This window comes from Notechis scutatus, chromosome 4 (assembly GCF_049901735.1).
Source record: "Notechis scutatus isolate UNSWTSFEM ecotype Mainland chromosome 4, rNotScu1.2, whole genome shotgun sequence".
NCBI classification, from domain to species: Eukaryota; Metazoa; Chordata; class Lepidosauria; order Squamata; family Elapidae; genus Notechis; species Notechis scutatus.
This window is the reverse complement of record NC_142012.1, coordinates 160,214,014-160,231,813: the sequence shown is the minus strand read 5'-3', so window position 1 is coordinate 160,231,813 and position 17,800 is coordinate 160,214,014. Positions and strand designations below refer to the sequence as shown.

At 42.2% G+C, this 17,800-nt stretch overlaps 1 protein-coding gene across 1 annotated transcript; it reads left to right on the top strand.

Annotated features, from left to right (window-relative positions):
* Positions 1 to 7,649: 7,649 nt before the first annotated feature.
* Positions 7,650 to 16,165, top strand: LOC113422711 (fetuin-B-like). Its single transcript, XM_026683831.2, has 7 exons — positions 7,650 to 7,899; positions 8,400 to 8,510; positions 9,937 to 10,024; positions 11,511 to 11,665; positions 12,157 to 12,270; positions 13,559 to 13,648; positions 15,696 to 16,165. The coding sequence occupies exons 1-7, from the start codon at positions 7,693 to 7,695 to the stop codon at positions 16,026 to 16,028; spliced, it is 1,098 nt and encodes a 365-aa protein (XP_026539616.1). The 5' UTR covers positions 7,650 to 7,692; the 3' UTR covers positions 16,029 to 16,165.
* The last annotated feature ends 1,635 nt before the right edge of the window (positions 16,166 to 17,800 follow it).

Genomic DNA, 17,800 nt, shown 5'->3' with positions numbered 1-17,800 from the left:
AAACATTCGTGCTCCCTAGATGTGTCAGCATTCAAAGCTCCAATATATTTGTCCTTATTCCACACTGCCATGTAACCTGAGAGAGTGGGAGGGGTGGTGATTTCAATTAAGTAGCTCTAAGTAGGCAAAATAAAATTCTTTTGTTAGTTCAAGGTCATTTAGTATGGTGCAGGATCTTACTTTTGGATGGATCGTGATTGGGCCATGTGATGTGATGATGGCCAAGGGGGGGGGGTGGATTTGCAGTTTGGGAATTGTGGGAAGTCTGGAACCTTTCAGATTCGGGATTCCACAAATGTGCCAGGTGCTATTCTAATAAAGGTACTTTTCAGATATGTTTGTCTCGGAGTTACTGATTGGAATGGAGGTTTGCTGGAACGCTGACAATATTTCGGTGTACTCCTTCCCCAGCTAGTACAGAATCTGAGACCTCCTTTGGAGAAGGAGAAACAACACACCAATCACAGGGAGAAATACAGAAATCCTTTCAATATAGAAGATCTGAAGAACCATTTATATTGCTCTCTCATTTCATATTGGAAAATCCAAGCAGGTTACATATTTTGTTTTGTTTTTAAATGAAATGCTCTGACCAGCTCAAGGTTGACTCAGCCTTCCATCCTTCTGAGGTCAGTAAAATGAAGACTCAGATTGTTGGGCGCAATAGGCTGACTCTGTAATCCGCTTAGAGAGGGCTGTAAAGCCCTGTAAAGTGGAATGTGAGTCTAACTGCTATTGCTTATGCTAAAAGTTTCTCTTTTGCTCTAGGAGACAAGCATTTGCAGAGTCTCCGTGGTAAACAGTCAAATAAAAATAAAAAGATTTATCACTGTAATATGTTATTTCTTCCCACATCTGATAAACAGCTGTCATCTATAGAAAGTTTATATTATTCTATGTTGTGCCTCCGAGGTTTGAACCTGGTCCGTCAGCAGATGTAGGCTCGAGTGATGAAGAAGATCTGGCATTGAGATTCGAGCCTGCATTATTGAGCGACGTTGAGAGGAGTCTGGAGGAGGAGGAGGAGGAGTTGACTCTGAGAGATGAGCCTGATTTACTAGAAGTTTCAGAGGCGTCTTCCTCTTCTGGAACTCCCTCCCTGATTGCACCTCAGGTGTTAACTGTTAATCAGGAAAGTGTGCCAGAGTCTTCAAGTTATGATGAAACTGCCGGATGCTGGCTTAATGCTAGGACTAGGAGAAGATTGAGACATCAATCACAATTAGAAAAGAGACGTCAAGCCAAGGATTAATTAAAGAGACTGACACACCCCTTCAGGGGATATATAAGGAGCGTGTTAACGCCCCTCCCCCGCTTGAAGCAAAGTGTATTTTGGTGTGAAAGAATTGCGTATGGCTGCGTCGTCGTGATTTATGGACAGTTCAGACTTGCCAGACGGATTCCAGGAAGACTACCAAGGACTGTGAAAACAGAAGCAGTTAACTCTTTTGGGTCTGCTTTTGTTTGCTTGAATATTTGAACTTTGGATTCTCACCTGTGGATACAGGTGAGACAGAACAATTCTATATATTTGATTTTTTTTAATCCCACCTTAATAACTTTTATAAATAACTCAAGATTGTGAACACACACAATACTTCTTCCTCCTCCTATTTTTCCCTAAACATCTCTGTGAGATAAGTTAGGCTGAGATAGAGTGATTGGTCTAAAGCGGTGGTTCCCAAAGTGGGCGGTACCGCCTGCTGGGGGGCAGTGGGATGCCTTAGGGGGGGCTCTAAGAGGCAAGGGGGCCGGCAGGGGGACACTAAGAGGCAGCAAGGGGGCATTCGAGGCGTCGGCACTGTCACCTTGCTGGTAGGCAGGATCAATTATAGATAGCACTATTATTGACCCATAATTACAACTGTAATTCCTGACAGTCATTAAGCTGGTTATCACATGACTGTGCCTGATTTTATTACCTTTTTTGCCACAGTTATTAAACGAGCACCACAATCATGAATAAACTCATTATTTACTATGAACCTCTTTTGGCAGAAACCAGAGTTAATGTTGCTTTCCAATAACAAACATATGTCATGGTCACATGACCATGGGATGCTGCAAATAGGTGCAATCAGCCATCAGAACTTTGAATCAGACAACTTGAAGTTGCCAAGCTACTTTCTAGAGAAGCTGATGTAGGAACATGGACTGAATCCCTTTGCAATCGATATCCCCATAAGACAAGGTCCCACATATTGTTAGGAAACAACTATAAATCTGCCATTTTATATTTGACAATGGGTAGATTTCTTCCTCCCAGTGCAATTAAGACATATTCGTTTTTGTCTCTTTCCTGCAAGAGGTTTAACATTCCCAATTTTCCCTGTCCAAATAGGTAAAGGTAAACGTTCCCCTTGCACATACATGCTAGTTGTTTCCGGCTCTAGGGGGAAGTGCTTATCTCCATTACAAAGCTGAAGAGCCAGCGCTATCTGAAGATGTCTCTGTGGTCATGTGGTCGGCATGACTGAACGCCGGAGGCACACAGAAAGCTGTTACCTTCCCACCAAAGTGGTCCCTATTTTTCTACTTGCATTTTTTACATGCTTTCGAACTGCTACGTTGGCAGAAGCTGGGACAAGTAATGGGAGCTCACTCCATTATGCGGTGCTAGGGATTCAAATTACTGAATTGCTGACCTTTCTGATCAACAAGTTCATATTCTTAGCCACTGAGCCACCATGGCCAAATAGAAGAAGGTCAAAATTAGAAAAGTGCAGAAAAACTGAAAGGGATGTCGTTGTACGCAGTGTGCTTCAGTGGATTTCCATGGACTCCCAGATTTCACACCTTTCAGTTAAGGAAATGGGACCATTGTTTTCAGGCTCTCAAGCTTTCCTAAACTCAAATCACCTTTTGAGATGGCATGGCTACTAAGGAAAGGGACAGTTGGTGTGAAGAAAATTATTTATTTCCTTTATTACTTTTACAAATAACTTAAGGTAAACAACATATACAAGACACCTTCCTCCTTGCAGAATTTGACATTCTCCAAAGACCAAAGATGGCAATAATATACAAGTGGGTGCGCTCATACAGCACACCAAATGATGATGGTTGTATTATGATTAGGATCATGATTTATCACTTATTGCTTGTATATATACTGTGAGCTTATGCACCGGAGACAAATTCCATTGAATATAGATTGAACTGAGATATCATGGCAGAACAAAAGTCATCCATTGCCTCTCAATTCAGAACCACAAACTACTGTTCTAGTTCATGATAAGCTAGTTATCTGGAAAATACAGAATTTGGGTATTGAGAAGTGAGAAATACACATGTCTAATATGCCTTCAAATCTATGGATGTCTTCTGATTGGCCACACTCATAGTCTCAGGCATTTTGCAGTGAACATATAAGCCATTTTCTGATCAACCACAATGCCATTTTATTGCTAATAATATGCACAGTATCAAAAATATGTGCTGGTCATACCTATAATTTATAAGCATACTTCAGCTCTTTCCATATTTTGCTAGTATTTATGGCCAGCCTGGGAACCTCATCCAGAGTCCACTTGAGTAAGGCAGTCAATACATTTAAATTAAAAAGAATATTGATTAAATCAAAATACATCCATTTAGGTATATGAATGTCTACTTTTACAGAAGAATTGAAGAGAGGGAGGTCTTTTTCTGCAGTGAAACGCATTTAAATCCAAAAACATTAACAGATTTAACAGATAATCAGAGTTGGAAGGGATCTTGAAGGTCATCTAGTCCAACCCCCTGCTCAAGCAGGAGACCCTACACCATTTCTGACAAATGGCAGTCCAATCTCTTCTTGAAAGTCTCAAGTGATGGCGCTCCCACAACTTCCGAGGGCAAGCTGTTCCATTGGTTGATTGTTCTCACTGTCAGAAAGTTTCTCCTTATTTCCAAGTTAAATCTCTCTTTGTTCAGTTTCATCCATTATTCTGGCCTACAGGAACTTTAGAAAATAGCTTGACCCCTTCCTCCTTTTGGCAGCCCCTCAAATATTGGAAGACCACTATCATGTCTCCCCTGGTCCTTCTCTATACTAGACTAGCCAAGCCCAGTTCCTGCAACCGTTCGTTGTATGTTTTAGCCTCCAGTCCCCTAATCATCCTGGTTGCTCTTCTTTGTACTTTTTCTAGAGTCTCAACATCTTTTTCATAATGTGGTGAACAAAACTGGATGCAGTGCTCTAGGTGTGGTCTTACTAAGGCTTTATAGAGTGGTATTAGTACTTCCCTTGATCTTGACCTCTGTTAATACAATTTAGGATTGCATTAGCTTTTTTGGCTGCTGATGCACACTGCTGGCTCACAGTTACTGCTGTTGAGCCTGGTTTCACCCAGTCTATATGTGTACTTTTGGTTTTTCTTGCCTAAGTGTAGGACTTTACTTTTCTCTACATTGAATTTCATTTTGTTAGATATGGCCCAGTTGTCGAGTCTGTCAAGATCCATCTGGATCTTGAGCAGTGGTGGTATTCAAATTTTTTTACTACCGGTTGTGAGCATGGCTTAATTTGTGGGTGTGGCTTGGTGGTCATGTGACTGTGTGGACATGGCTTGGTCACATGACCAGAAGGGCATGGGTTTGTGGCCATGTGACTGGGTGGGCATGTCTTTGTGGCCATGTGGGTAGGCGTGGCAAGGCAACCAGCAAACCAAATACAAGTGGTCCTTGCTTCATGGCCGGTTGCTTAGCAGGTGTTCTAATTTATGACTGATCTCCCCAGAGCTACTTGACCTGTTTTGGAGTTTTGACAGACAGACAGACAGACACACACACACACACACACACACACACACTTACTTCTAACTCCGCTATTCTATGATTCTGTAAGGATATCCTGCTGGAGGAGGTGTTTGGACTAGATGATCCCCAAGATCCCTTGCAGGCCAGCCCTAGATTGCTGTGTGCTTGAAAGAGTCTTCTGAAGCCAGGGTTTGCGTCTTTCCTTCCTCTCCTTTTTTTTTCTCTCTCTCCCTCCCTCCCTCCTTCCATGTATTTATCTACCCATCCATATATCTCATTCATAGTCTCCTCCCTCCCTCTCTTTCTTTCTTTTTCTTTCTTTGTCCCTTCCTTCCATCTGTCCCTTTCTTTGTCTATCCCTTTTCTTCCTTTTGATTCCTTTCTCTTTTTCTGTCTTTCTCTTTTTCTTTCTTTTCTTTCTTGTCTCTCTCCCTTCCTCTCTCATTCCCTTTTTCTCTTTCCCTCTCTTTTTCTCTCTCTTTCTCTCTTTCTCTCCTCCCACCCTCTCTGTGTCTCTCTCTCTATGGGTATCTCCCCCATGTATCTCTGTCTCACTCTCTCTCTGGCCCTCTCATTATCTTCCCCTCTCTCTTCCCTACTCTCTCTCTCTCTCTCTCTCTCTGTCTCTCTCTCTCACTGTGTCAGTCTCTCTCTCCCTCTCTCTCTCTCTCTCTAAGCCGCAGCTGGGCCAAGCGCTCTTTGCTACTTTCAAGGGACGGCGGTGAACAGAGGAGCTTCCACAGGGCACGAACCACCTGAGTGGAAGGTCCCCCCCCCCAACCTGAAGAAGGAGGAAAGCTGCATTGACTTGCTTTCTGCTGGAGCATGGCGAGCGATGGCGTTCGGTGTGGCGGGGTGATGGGGGAGGGAGAGAGAGAGAGGTTGAGCTTTGCAATATGCTGCTGTCGAGATTTGCAGCATGGAGTGGAGGTGGGGGGATTTGCAGACTACACTGGCAGGGCTGGGGGAAGGAGAAGAGGTGAGGAGGGGGGATTTGCGGGCGGTAAGGCTCAGAAGAGAGTGTGCGCGAAAGCTCTTTCCATTCTTCCCAGGCCTTTTTCTGCCTTCGCGGGTGGCGTCTTCTGCAGCATCAGTCCCACCTCCTTTTCCTTCGCTCATCTCTTTCATGACTTGAGGTGGGGTGGAGGATTGAGCAGGTGTGGGGAGGGTGGAGGGCTGAGAGGGGGTGAGTGCTGAATGGAATCACTGAGGTGAAGGCAGCAGCCAAACCCATGCACAGAGCAAGAGTGGTGGGTGGAAGCCCCTCAAAGAGGATGAGGGAGAGGAGGAAGGAGAACTGTGGGCAGTCTGAGGTGCCTTGTTTTGCATGCTCAGCTGGTCGACTCCCCCGATTCAGCCAGCTTCTTTAGCTCGGGGTGGCTGATGGCTGGGGGCGGGGTGAAACCACCGCAGCTGCTACTACTCTGCTGCTGGTTCAGCTCTGTGTGTGTGTTTTTCCCCCCCACTTTCAGTGAGTAACACCGAGGCTGGCACTTGAGGAGATAGAGGTCCCACGATCAGCTGCCGCCAAGGAGGCGGTGGAAACGAAATTCTGCAATGGGGCTGAAGCAAAAACGCAGTCTTCTCCCTCATTGGGGGGATAGGGTCAACACACGCGGACGGGGGTGGGTAGGTGGGAATGGCAAGCTCAAACTTGCGTCTGCCTCTGCATGGCTGGAGCTGGAGGCAACGGCGATGTTAAATGGAAATCGATGAGATGCTTCCAGCACAGCTGGTGATCCTTGTTCAGCCAGTCCCTTCAGGTGACCCTTCTCCTCAACTCACGACCGGCACACACACATAGACACAGAGAGTGGGGGGGAGAGAGGGGAAGATAGGGACCCAGCCACTTCGCTATCCCCTGCTGTTGCCCTTGCCTTCTCAGGCCAGGCAAGAGCGGGGAGGGTGAGGGGCAGGACCAGCCGCTAAACCTGGGAATGGTGGCTCCCAGCTAAGCTGGCCGAGGGCCTACTGCTGCAGGCTTTGGCGACAAGGGGGGAGAGAAGCCCTGGGATATCCGCCCACCCACCTGCTTGCTGGCCGGGCCGGGCTGGCCTGGGCTGGAAGAGATGCGTCCGCCGCCGGGAGAAGGAAGAAAATGTGCTCCGGGAGGGTGGGCAGGCAGGCAGATGTCCTGGGGCTGCTGCACATGCACACATCCACCCGAGCTGCCCCATGGCCACCACGTGGTATGGAAAGCTAGGAGAGCAACTGGGACAAGCGGGCAACCAGGTGACGGGGCGACCCGGTTCGGGGGTGTGGCCAGCCAGAGGTCACCACCAGTTCTGCAACCCACACCAAATCACCGCTACCGGTTCTCCCGAATAGGTGCGAACCGGTTGAATAGCACCTCTGATTTTGAGCCTATCTTCTTGGGTGTTTGCTATTCCTGTCAGCTTAGTATCATCTGCAAATTTGGTAAGTTCCCCTTCTATTCCCTCATCTAAGTCGTTAATGAAGATATTGAAGAGTACTGGGCCTAAGATGGAAGAACCTTGTGGCACTCCACTGCTTACTTCCCTCCATGTAGACTTAGACCCGTTAAGGACTACTCGTTGAGTACGGTTTGCCAGCCAGTTGCGAGTCCATCTAGTGGTGGTACTATCTATTCCACTTTTTTCTAGGTTACTAAGAAGTAGGTTGTAGTCTACTTTGTCGAATGCCTTGCTGAAATCTAAATATATTATGTCCACATTATTTTGCTGGTCTACTAATTGAGTAACTTTGTTGAAGAATGAAATAAGATGAAATTAGATGAACCTTAGATGAACATTCCATTGCCAAGCTAAATACTATACAATCATTGCCTCACAGATTGAAGTTCAAAGGTAAGGAACACCATGCAGTAGAAGAACAAATATTAGCTATTGATTCCAAAGTATAAAAGCTCTGTCAGAACCTTGCTCTCTAGTTGTAGTTGCTCTCTTCTCTGATTCTGCAAAAATTTCTAAAATGGCCCTTTTAATTTCATTCTTAATTGGGATACAGCTGTTTCATGCAGTGGCTTCTGTTCCACTTACTCAGTTTCTTCACCCATCATGCAACTCTTTGGAGGTAAAGACTGCTGCAGAAGTAGCCCTCAACAAACACAATAAATATCGGACGGAAGGTTACATTTTTGGCCTGCAACGCATTTTTGATGCCTATGAAATATCTCAGGTAAGATCTCCCCCTTCTATTGCCTTTTTCCTTTCCTTGCATTTAGCACCAGCCATTCTGGTGTCCAATCATGGTAGCACTAATGCATGTGAGCGGGGGAGGGGGGATCTATAAAATCACTTGATGGCACCCAAGAGAAATAGCCTAATTTTATTTGGTAGCCCTAATAAAAAGACATACTCGAAGTCAGTCCAGCTTTACCATTGGACTGAGTCAAACAACTAATATATATTCTGTGAGAGATCTCGTTATCCCTGGTCATTTCTACCCTAATATCTGTAATATCTGTCCAAGACATTCTACGGTAATCATTTGAGATCAGGTTTCATGATAATAGATATTCACCCTTGCTTGGATTAAAATTAATGTTTTGCCGCATGTAACAAACTGTCTGGCGTAAAACCTCCTGGCTTTATTTGAAGGCTACTTTATTTTCATCTAATGTACTGAAAGTAATTCACTTTAAGCCTTGCCTTTTCAAGAGTTTCTTTTGTCCGTAGCAGGATGGTGATTCTGTTTTCTTCCTCATTCTGGATGTGTTGGAAACCAAATGCCATGTCTTGAGTAAGAAACTGTGGAAAGAGTGCGAGTTTAGAAAACCATACGAGACTGTAAGTAATGTGTCTCCTTATTTAAAGAACTATCAGCAGGTTTTGGAAAGAAGTTAAATCTGGGTTTGAAACTTGTTTGCAAAAGAGGCAGAGGGAGTCACTCACCCATTTGCCATGTGGCAACAAACATCTCATTTCAGAACATTTTCACTGCTTCTCCCTTGGCATCTTTGGGTTCATGATAGTTCCCTGCACTTGGTTGCCATTTCAAATCAATAGCATTGTACATATGAATCATAGCGTGGAAAGGGAGGGAGACGAAGGGGTCCAACGCCAACTCACTGCAGGAACTCAAAAAACAACTCATAATTTCTCTTGGCAGGCCAGTCCCACTGCCCCACAGCTCTTACACCTGCAAAAGGTTCTCCAAAATATTTTATTCTGCAACTTAAACTGGTTTTTCCATGCCTGCACCCCGAAAGGAGAGGAAGCAGTTCTTGGACTGCTTCTTAATGACCCCCCTTTTGGTACCAAGGGTGGCCCCCCTCCCGCCTCCCCAGTCCTTTGTCAAACAAAACATTCACATCACCTTCAAGGTTTTAATCTCAGGACTCGTGGGCATTCTTCTTCTCCTTTTCTGACATTTTGCCATCTCTCTGAAGCCTCCTAAAAGAATACTAATTTTTCGAGAGCGTACTTTTGGCCTTTGGCATTTCAAGTTTGGCCTAAAGCAAGGAATAGATCAGGTGGAATTGAGGTTTTTATTTTTTATTTATTTTATTTGTTTGTCAAATAAAACAAGTATGAGAAAATAAGTATAAGTATGAACATAACATATAAACATAACATATAAACAGGTATAAGTATATACATAATAAATGAGTATGAATAAATGGGAACAGTAGGACAGGAATGGTAAGCATGCTGGTGCGTTTATGCACACCCCCTTACAGACCTCTTAGGAATGGAATGAGGTCCATGGTAGACAGTTTAAGATTAAAATTTTGGGAGTTTGAGGATGTAACAACAGAGTCAGGTAGTGAGTTCACAGGCATAGACCACTCTGCTGCTGAAGTTGTATTTTCTGCAATCAAGTTTGAAGCTACTTTTAGTTTGTATCTATCGTTTCCCCATGTGTTATTGTGGTTGAAGCTGAAGTAGTCGTTGACAAGTAGGACGTTGTAGCAGACAATTTTGTATACTAAGCTTAGGTCACCGTAGGCGACATAGAGATTACGTCTTCTGGCTCTGAGCATTTCCTAGTAACTCCTAATACATTCTTGCAGTGCAAAAAAAAAAAAAAAAAGACGATTGTACAAAAGCACAGGAAGAAATGTAAGTGCTGTAGATATGTAGTAAACATTATGGAAGGAAAGTGGTTCTGAGCCTAAGATGTGGAAAAGATACACCTTTTGATTACGTGTAAGAGGAATCATTGGTAGAAGAAATGGGTGGCACTAATACAAGCTACTTTCTCTTGTTTTAGGTCTTTGGCCAATGCAAAGTAATAATTAAATTGAACAAACATTCAAATGATTCGTTCATGTACAGAAATGACTGCATTTTACGACCTCGTATGTATTTTCCATGTTTGCTGCATGTAGATTTGCAAAAATATCTATCCAAGCATATATATCTTGCCATTGCAGTTTTACAGATATCCCCAACGAAGTTTAAAAAGTAGATTCAGAAGCCCCAAAATTTAATTTTACAGTTTCATTCGTGTGGGTATCTTAGGCTACATCTGTAATTTCATTTTATTCTCAACCACAAATACCCTCAACCCTTTCTCAACCACAAATACGATTTGGCCCAATTTCCTTTTCTATATATTTTTGTTGCAAAATTATGCATTTTTCGCACACTTTTTTCTGTGTGCACTTTCTACCAGCCTTTTTCTTAGTATAAGATATTATTTTCTAAAACTTAACAAGGGCCGTTGTTGAAAAGTACATTAACTTTGACAAGTTATTTCTCACTATAGATTATTCTTTCTTGTGTCATATTGTAACTTTCTAAAATCGACCTTCCATAATAAATTTATGAGTACAAATGTTTGGAAGAAGCATGAACTTTGAGAAATTAGCAGAAATTGCTAAGCAACTACTACATACTCTAGTTTCTTAATTAGGTTTTTTAAAAATGCTGATTTGATTATGTCTCAGTCTGTTTTGCAAAACAACCTGCTTTGATTCATTTGCAATTCAGTACATGAGAACCTTAGCAATTAATACCTGATTCAAGTTTTACCAACATGACTTTGTCAGCGAGAAAGTGAATTGTGTAAACTAGAAGTTGTTGCGACTTTAGATAAAGAGGCATCTCCTTCATCAGGTGTTAATTGATCATAGAATAAAAGTTACTTCAGTTTTGGCATATTCATTATCAAATGATATTATGTTCCAGAATCTCATTCTATCATAAGAGAAAAAAGTATTCCAGATGGATAGCCAGTTTCTGGGGTGGCTATATCATCCAGCTAGAAACTGGGAGAATGAGAATTCTAGTTCCACCTTGTCCATGAAGCCAATAGTGGCCTTGGATCAGTCACTTTCTCTCAGCCCTAGGAAGGAGATAATGGGAAGCCACTTCTGAAAAACAAGAAATTGCCAGGGCTTATCCAGGAAGTCTCCAGGAATCAGACACAATTAAGCAGAAGGGAAAAAGAATCTGAACTGAGGCTGCTCTTGGAGATTCTGGCCTGATGCTGATTGGCACAAGGAGGCAGAGACAGTCTTATGTAACAAACCATTTACAAGCGAAGCCACCAAGTTGAGAGAGCACCAAGGACTCCACAGTCCAATGCTACAGATACTATCTTCTGTTGGTTCCTGCCTTCAGATCTGTACCCTTCCCAAAGACAGGCTCCACTGGTTCTGTACTGTTGTGTCAAGGTTGCTAAACAACTGTGACCCTGACTAAATATAGCTTGGTGAGAGATGCTTAATTTTCAAGCTGATAGAAGCTTTCAGCTTTCATTTGTCATTTAAACATACACGCTCATATTTCAAATGCCTTGTCTCAACTTTTTAAATAATACTTTCCCCCCCTCCCCCAAAGATTCCAGTCCTCCCTGCCCTGGCTGTCCAGTTCGCCAAAGTGCTTCTGAAGACAGATTTCAGGAAATAGCAAGAAAAAGCCTAGCCAAATTCAATGCTGAAAATGACCACGATCGTTATTTTGCCATTCTTGAGGTCACCAAAGCAAGTTCACAGGTAAAGTTGAGGTGGAGTATTTTTTGAGCAAGAAAGTTGACGCTGTATCCTTGATTTTTATAGAGACTGCTACAGAAACCCAGGGTTTCTGCGAAATGTAGAAATGAAAAATAATAGAAATAATTCCAAGAGAGGGCAATTGATTTCTACATTATTGCCAAAGGAAGTGAATAGACAGATTCCCAAAGTCTGTAGAAATCTGAGGTTAAAGAAAATGTTAATCTGCCAGAGGACTTCCCTGGGAACTTCCAATTTCCCACATAGATGGGACTCTGATCTTTCTACAATATTACATTCAATTTGATTACTGAATGTATTTGTGTCCTCTTCTTGATAACCACATTTGACATCCTATCAGTCCTCCTAGTGCTAAGAATTATGGGGACTCTGTAAGACTTCAGGTGAATAAAGATTGATAGGGCACCCAAGATTATGGGGACCATTTCCTGAAGACAATGTGACCTACTCTAAATGTTTATGACTTTCTATAGGTGGTTAATGGAATGTTGCACGCTATAGAATTCACCATCCAGGAGACCTCCTGTCCTAAAAGACCACCTGTGTCTGACATCACTCAATGCTCTCTCCTCCCTATTGAAACTGCAGTAAGTATTCACAATCTTGCATAAAACCTAGATTGAAATTGTGGTTCAATACATATCTTCTAAAGAACCAAATTTTACACTGCTCTTATCAGAACAGAACGACAGAGTTGGAAGATGTCTTCTAGTCCACTGCTCAAGCAGGAAACTACTACTATTTCAGACAAATTATTGTCCAAACTCTTCTTAAAAACCTCCTGTGATGCAGCACCCATAATTTCTGGAAAAAAATGTTGTACTGATTAATTATTCTAATTGTCAGGAAATTTCTCCTTAGTTCTAGGTTGCTTCTCTCCTTGAGTAGTTTCTTGTTTAGTTCTTTTATTCATCAATGTGTTTAGCAAGTTAGCAAATGAAGAATAACTGGGAGGCAAATGCTCATATTAGCTATAATAAATCTATCAAAACATAGAAAGAATAAATATGAGGGCAATGGAGGTTTAATGTTTTATTCCTATATTTTTATTCTATTGTAAGCCATCACAGTCACTCAGGACACTAAGATGGGCGGCATATAAATTTAATAAACAAATAAATAATGAAGCACATTGAAGTCACCAAAGAGGCTAATATTTAAACCTACTTTCAGACCATTATTTTTACCATTCAACTGAAGGATATATGTCACCCTTCTAGAAATGGAGAGCAGGATTAGAGTCGTGTTGGAATGGGCATTGGTGGTATTCTGCTCCAAACAAACTCGGTTCCTAGCTGGAATAATCTTATCATTCCAAAAAATTGGCTCTCCAACCTTAAATAAGCACTTAACAAGTGAAGGAAGAAGTCTGTTTCAGTTAGTTTGTATCTGAATTCAGACATAGTAATTCGTTATTTTCCAAGCCAAACCCATGAACCCTAAAGTTAATTATCAATTTCTAAAATTTTGCAGGAGAATTCTACAACGATCAAAGAGTATATCATTATAGCAATATAATTACTAAAATACCAAAATTAATATCTGGAACACCAAAATGCATTTCCTATTCTAGAAAATCAATTTCAATAAATCCATAGAATGGTTTGATTACTATGCTAAGAAAGATTTTAAAATTCTAAAAAGCATAGCAGAAGAATTCAGCTTTCCCATGGAGGCTCCATCCCCTCTTAATGGGACAACAGAAATGGTCATTCTGGTGAGAAATGGCATGTCAACCACCGGGAGAAATGGAGAAGGTCTTTTGATACAGAACATCTGATCAACCATATCCAGTGCTATCCCACTGCATATTAGAAATCATGGCAGGTTAAATTTCTTGGATTTTGTTGATGAAAACTTTCTCCTTTGTTCTAGGTGAGAGGCCTATGCAAAGGCTCTATGATAGAAACCTGGAATGTAGGTGCCAACATTGTCACTGCAAATTGTGAACTCTTTCCACATCCGGTAAGTTCCTAAGACAGCTATCATCTGCAGAAAATATGTATTCCTGTGTTGTTAAGCATAGTTTATATTTTAAAACACATTGACTGGACTTCACCCAGCAAACCAACAGATTTCTCAGTTAAATAATAACTCAATAAATCACTACTTAAGACCTGACTTGATTAAGCAGGCAGATGAAAATCTGCTTATAAGATTTTTATGAGATGCCATTATTTTAATAATGATCTTTATTATATTTTGACCTTAAAATTCTGCCTAAAGCCTCTGGAAGTTTATAAAATTTAAAATACAGTAATACAATGAAATAATTAGCAACAATCGAATGACATCCATCTCACAAATAAGCAGAGAAAGAAGTTGACAGGTAATTGTAAATGTATGTGGAAAGAGATGGCACAAAGAGAGCAATGGCAATAGCATGTAAGGCTTATATATTGTCCCATAGTTCTTTATAGCAGTGGTCCCCAACCTTTTTTGTGCCAGGGACCAGTTTCACGCAGAAACACTTTTTCAAGGACCGGGGGGGGGAGTCCGAGTTTGGTGGTTTGCTTGCAGACGTTTCATTATCTGACTAGGTAACATCTGATGTTGTTACCTAGTCGGGTAATAAAACGTCTGCCAGCAAATCACCAAGTTCAGGGAGCGCCAATGCCTCCTCATTGCAACCCTGAGCGACAGATAGTCCCTGCAGGATGGCTGAGAAGCCCCTCTCGGCCCTGCCTTCATCAGCCCCATCCCTCAGGTGTCTCCCTCCCTCCCTCAGCCTCATCCCTCAGGTGTCTGCCTCGTTCCTCTCTCAGTCGCTCTCTCGCTCCTCCACCAGCCCAGGAAGAAACTGCTTCAAAGTAGCCTGCAGGATGGCTTTTCCTGTCAGCGCAGCTCTTCCGAAGCGCCCGTTCACCCCCACCCCGCCACCCACGGTTCAATCCAGTGCTCCGTTCTGCCTGCCTGCCTTCGTTTCTGGTGGTTTCGGAGCGCAGCTCCTCCGAAGCGCCCGTTCACCCCCGCCCTGCCCGCTGCCGTTCAATCCAGTGCTCCGTTCTGCCTGCCTTCGTTTGTTTCGGAGCAGCTTCGGCTGAGTAAAAGAGGCGAATAGTTATTATTCTCAGCCGAAGCTGCTCCGAAACAAACGAAGGCAGGCAGGCAGGCAGAACGGAGCACTGGATTGAACCTGGATTGATTGGCGGCGGGCTGGGGGTGAACGGGCGCTTCGGGGGAGCTGCGCCGACAGGAAAAGCCACCCTGCGGGCTTCTTTGAAGCAGTTTCTTCCTGGGCTGGTGGAGGAGCGAGAGAGCGACTGAGAGAGGAACGAGGCGGGAGGAAACCGAAGCCGCTGAGCCAGAGAGCAGGACAGGCTTTGGTTACTTCCTCCCTCCCCTTCTTTCATTTGTGTCCTTGATCCCTGATCCCAGCAGCATTCACCGAAGGCGAAGAAAGCCGCCATTTTTATTTTATTTTTATTTTCTTTGCGGCCCGGTGCAAAGTGATCCATGGACTGGTGGTTGGGGACCCCTGCTTTATAGCACTCTCTTTATAATGTAAACATTATTTGCATATTGCCCCCAACAATCTGGGTCCTCATTTTACCGACCTCCAAAAGATTGAAGGCTGAATCAACCTTAAGCCCTATCAGCATCAAATTCCAGACTGTGGGCAGAATTTCCCTGCAATTCTGCACATTAACCACTAGGACAGATAGCCAGCAGCTGCATAATGGATGGAGAAAGAAGTTCAGAAGTTACCCTCCCTAGTTTCTTGGGCTGTAAAGGAGATGGGTGATTTGTACCTTCAGATTTGCAAGATATTTTTTTAATATATCCATACAACAAAGTAGAATTGGACATGTTTCCTATCCATCCTCCTAGCAAGACTGACAATAATTAAGTTCTACCTGTGAGGAAGTACAGCTGGAGAGGTCTCCCTCTGTTGCATCTAGAGAGCAGAATCAACTGTCTTGAACATTTCATGAAATAAGTTAACACAATCTATAATGTAGATAATGGTCAATTGCCTGAACCATTTTTGGTATCTTTTGTCTAATCACAGTCTGGGTCTGAATACCAAGAGCTACACCATCTTCATGTTAATGCCACAGAAACACCCACAAAACAGAAGGAAACAGTTGTCAACAATGAACCTTCGAGTGAGCATGCTGTGCCAGAAGTGCAGGAGCCCAATCCAAGCTCTCGCCCTAGTCTTGCTTCTCCACAACAGATAGCCAATTCTCGTTTGACCAAACCAACCATTCCTCCCTTCCCCAAAGGGTTTTCACAATCAGCTTCATGCCCAGGTGAGGTTTCAATACAGATCCCTGGTCTTCAACTACCTTCACCACCACTGGCTGAAGCTTCCCAAACAGAGAGTAATGTACAACACTGAAAACTTTATTCAGGAATGTTTCTCCTTCCCTCCCACCCTCCCTTCGTTCCTTCCTTCTTATGACAAAAACAGCAACTACTTTTCTGTTCAAGGAAATATCAAAAATATTCAATAAAAGAAACCACGCAACATGACAACCTTTGTAGTGATTATTTCAAAATCAGATTTTTCCTTCTATTTATTCTTTTGAAACAAATGCACAAACTATGCAGAAGACCCTGGGAGAATGCCAGGTATTTTTCCCATTGTAAGGAGCAGAAAATTAAGATCACCAGCAGTTTTCAACATTTTCACACACACACACACACACACACACACACGTGTGTGTGTGGTATTCAGCTTTGTTTGGGTATTTTCCCACGTCATTGTAGTTGTGCTTTTAAACTTGTAGCAACGTTTCGGCAGCTTTAAAAGCACAACTACAATGATGTGGGAAAATACCCGAACAAAGCTGAATACCATACATGTAAGTACCCATGGTAAGTACCCGGGTATTAATAGGCTGCCCCAAATTTAAAACTGAAACAACTGTGGGGGCCTGACTCACAGATGGACACAATACAGAAGCCTGATGATGGCAGATGAGATTCTCTGCCGAAATGTTGCTACAACTTTAAAAGCACAACTACAATGACGTGGGAAAATACCCGAACAAAGCTGAATACCATACATGTAAGTACCCGCAAAAACTTAAGAAAACACACACACACCAATATATATATATATATATATATATATATATATATATATATATATATGTATGTATGTATGTATGTATGTATGTATGTATGTATGTATATATATATATATATATATATATATATATATATATATATATATATATATATATATATATATATATATACGCACGCGCACACACACACACACACACACACACACACACACACACACATATATATATATATATATAGAGAGAGAGAGAGAGAGAGAGAGACAGAGACAGAGACAGAGACAGAGACAGAGACAGAGACAGAGACAGAGACAGAGAGTACTATAGAAATACAGCCACATTCTATGGAACGTGAATTATGAGAGTAGATTATTATTTGACATATAGTTTTTTGACATATACATAGAAATTTCTTTGCTTTTCATAAGATGTGTAAAAATACAGCAAAGTAGACAATATTACAAGGTGCTAAGGAGCTATTTAGACCAGGATTTGAATGTTGGCTGGGGAATCCTGAGCATTGAAATCCACACATCCAACCAAGGTGGAAAAACACTGATTGAGACTACTGGTCCAACTCATGGCTTAGTGCAGGAATGCCATTTATGGCATCCCAGAAAAAGAAATCCTCTACATTTTTCTTGAATATATGCAGTGAAGGAGACCCAAGATCTCACTTGACCATTGGTTGCCTAATATTGTCACAAGAGCCCTCCCATGAAGACTTAATTCTGGCAATAAAAAATCAGAAAATAAAATACAAGCTGAATAGTCAAGACCTTGTTGATGATTCAAACTCTGTCATGGACCTTGGAGTACTCATCTCTAATGATCTAAGTGCTAGAGCCCACTGTAACTGCATAGCCAAAAAGGCATTAAGAGTTGTTAATCTAATCTGCGTAGCTTTTTCTCCAGTAATATCACACTACCAACTAGAGCATACAAAACATTTGCTAGACCAATACTCAAATTCAGCTCATCAGTCTGGAACCCATATTACGTATCTGATATTAACACAGTTGAGAAAGTCCAGAAATATTTCACAAGAAGAGTTCTCCACTCCTCTACTCATTGCAGAATA

Coding starts and splice junctions, on each gene's coding strand:
- LOC113422711 (XM_026683831.2), top strand. CDS start 7,693: ATGGCCCTTTTAATTTCATTCTTAATTGGGATACAGCTGTTTCATGCA. Junction 8,511..9,936: donor TTAGAAAACCATACGAGACT/GTAAGTAATGTG, acceptor CTCTTGTTTTAG/GTCTTTGGCCAATGCAAAGT. Junction 13,649..15,695: donor GTGAACTCTTTCCACATCCG/GTAAGTTCCTAA, acceptor GTCTAATCACAG/TCTGGGTCTGAATACCAAGA.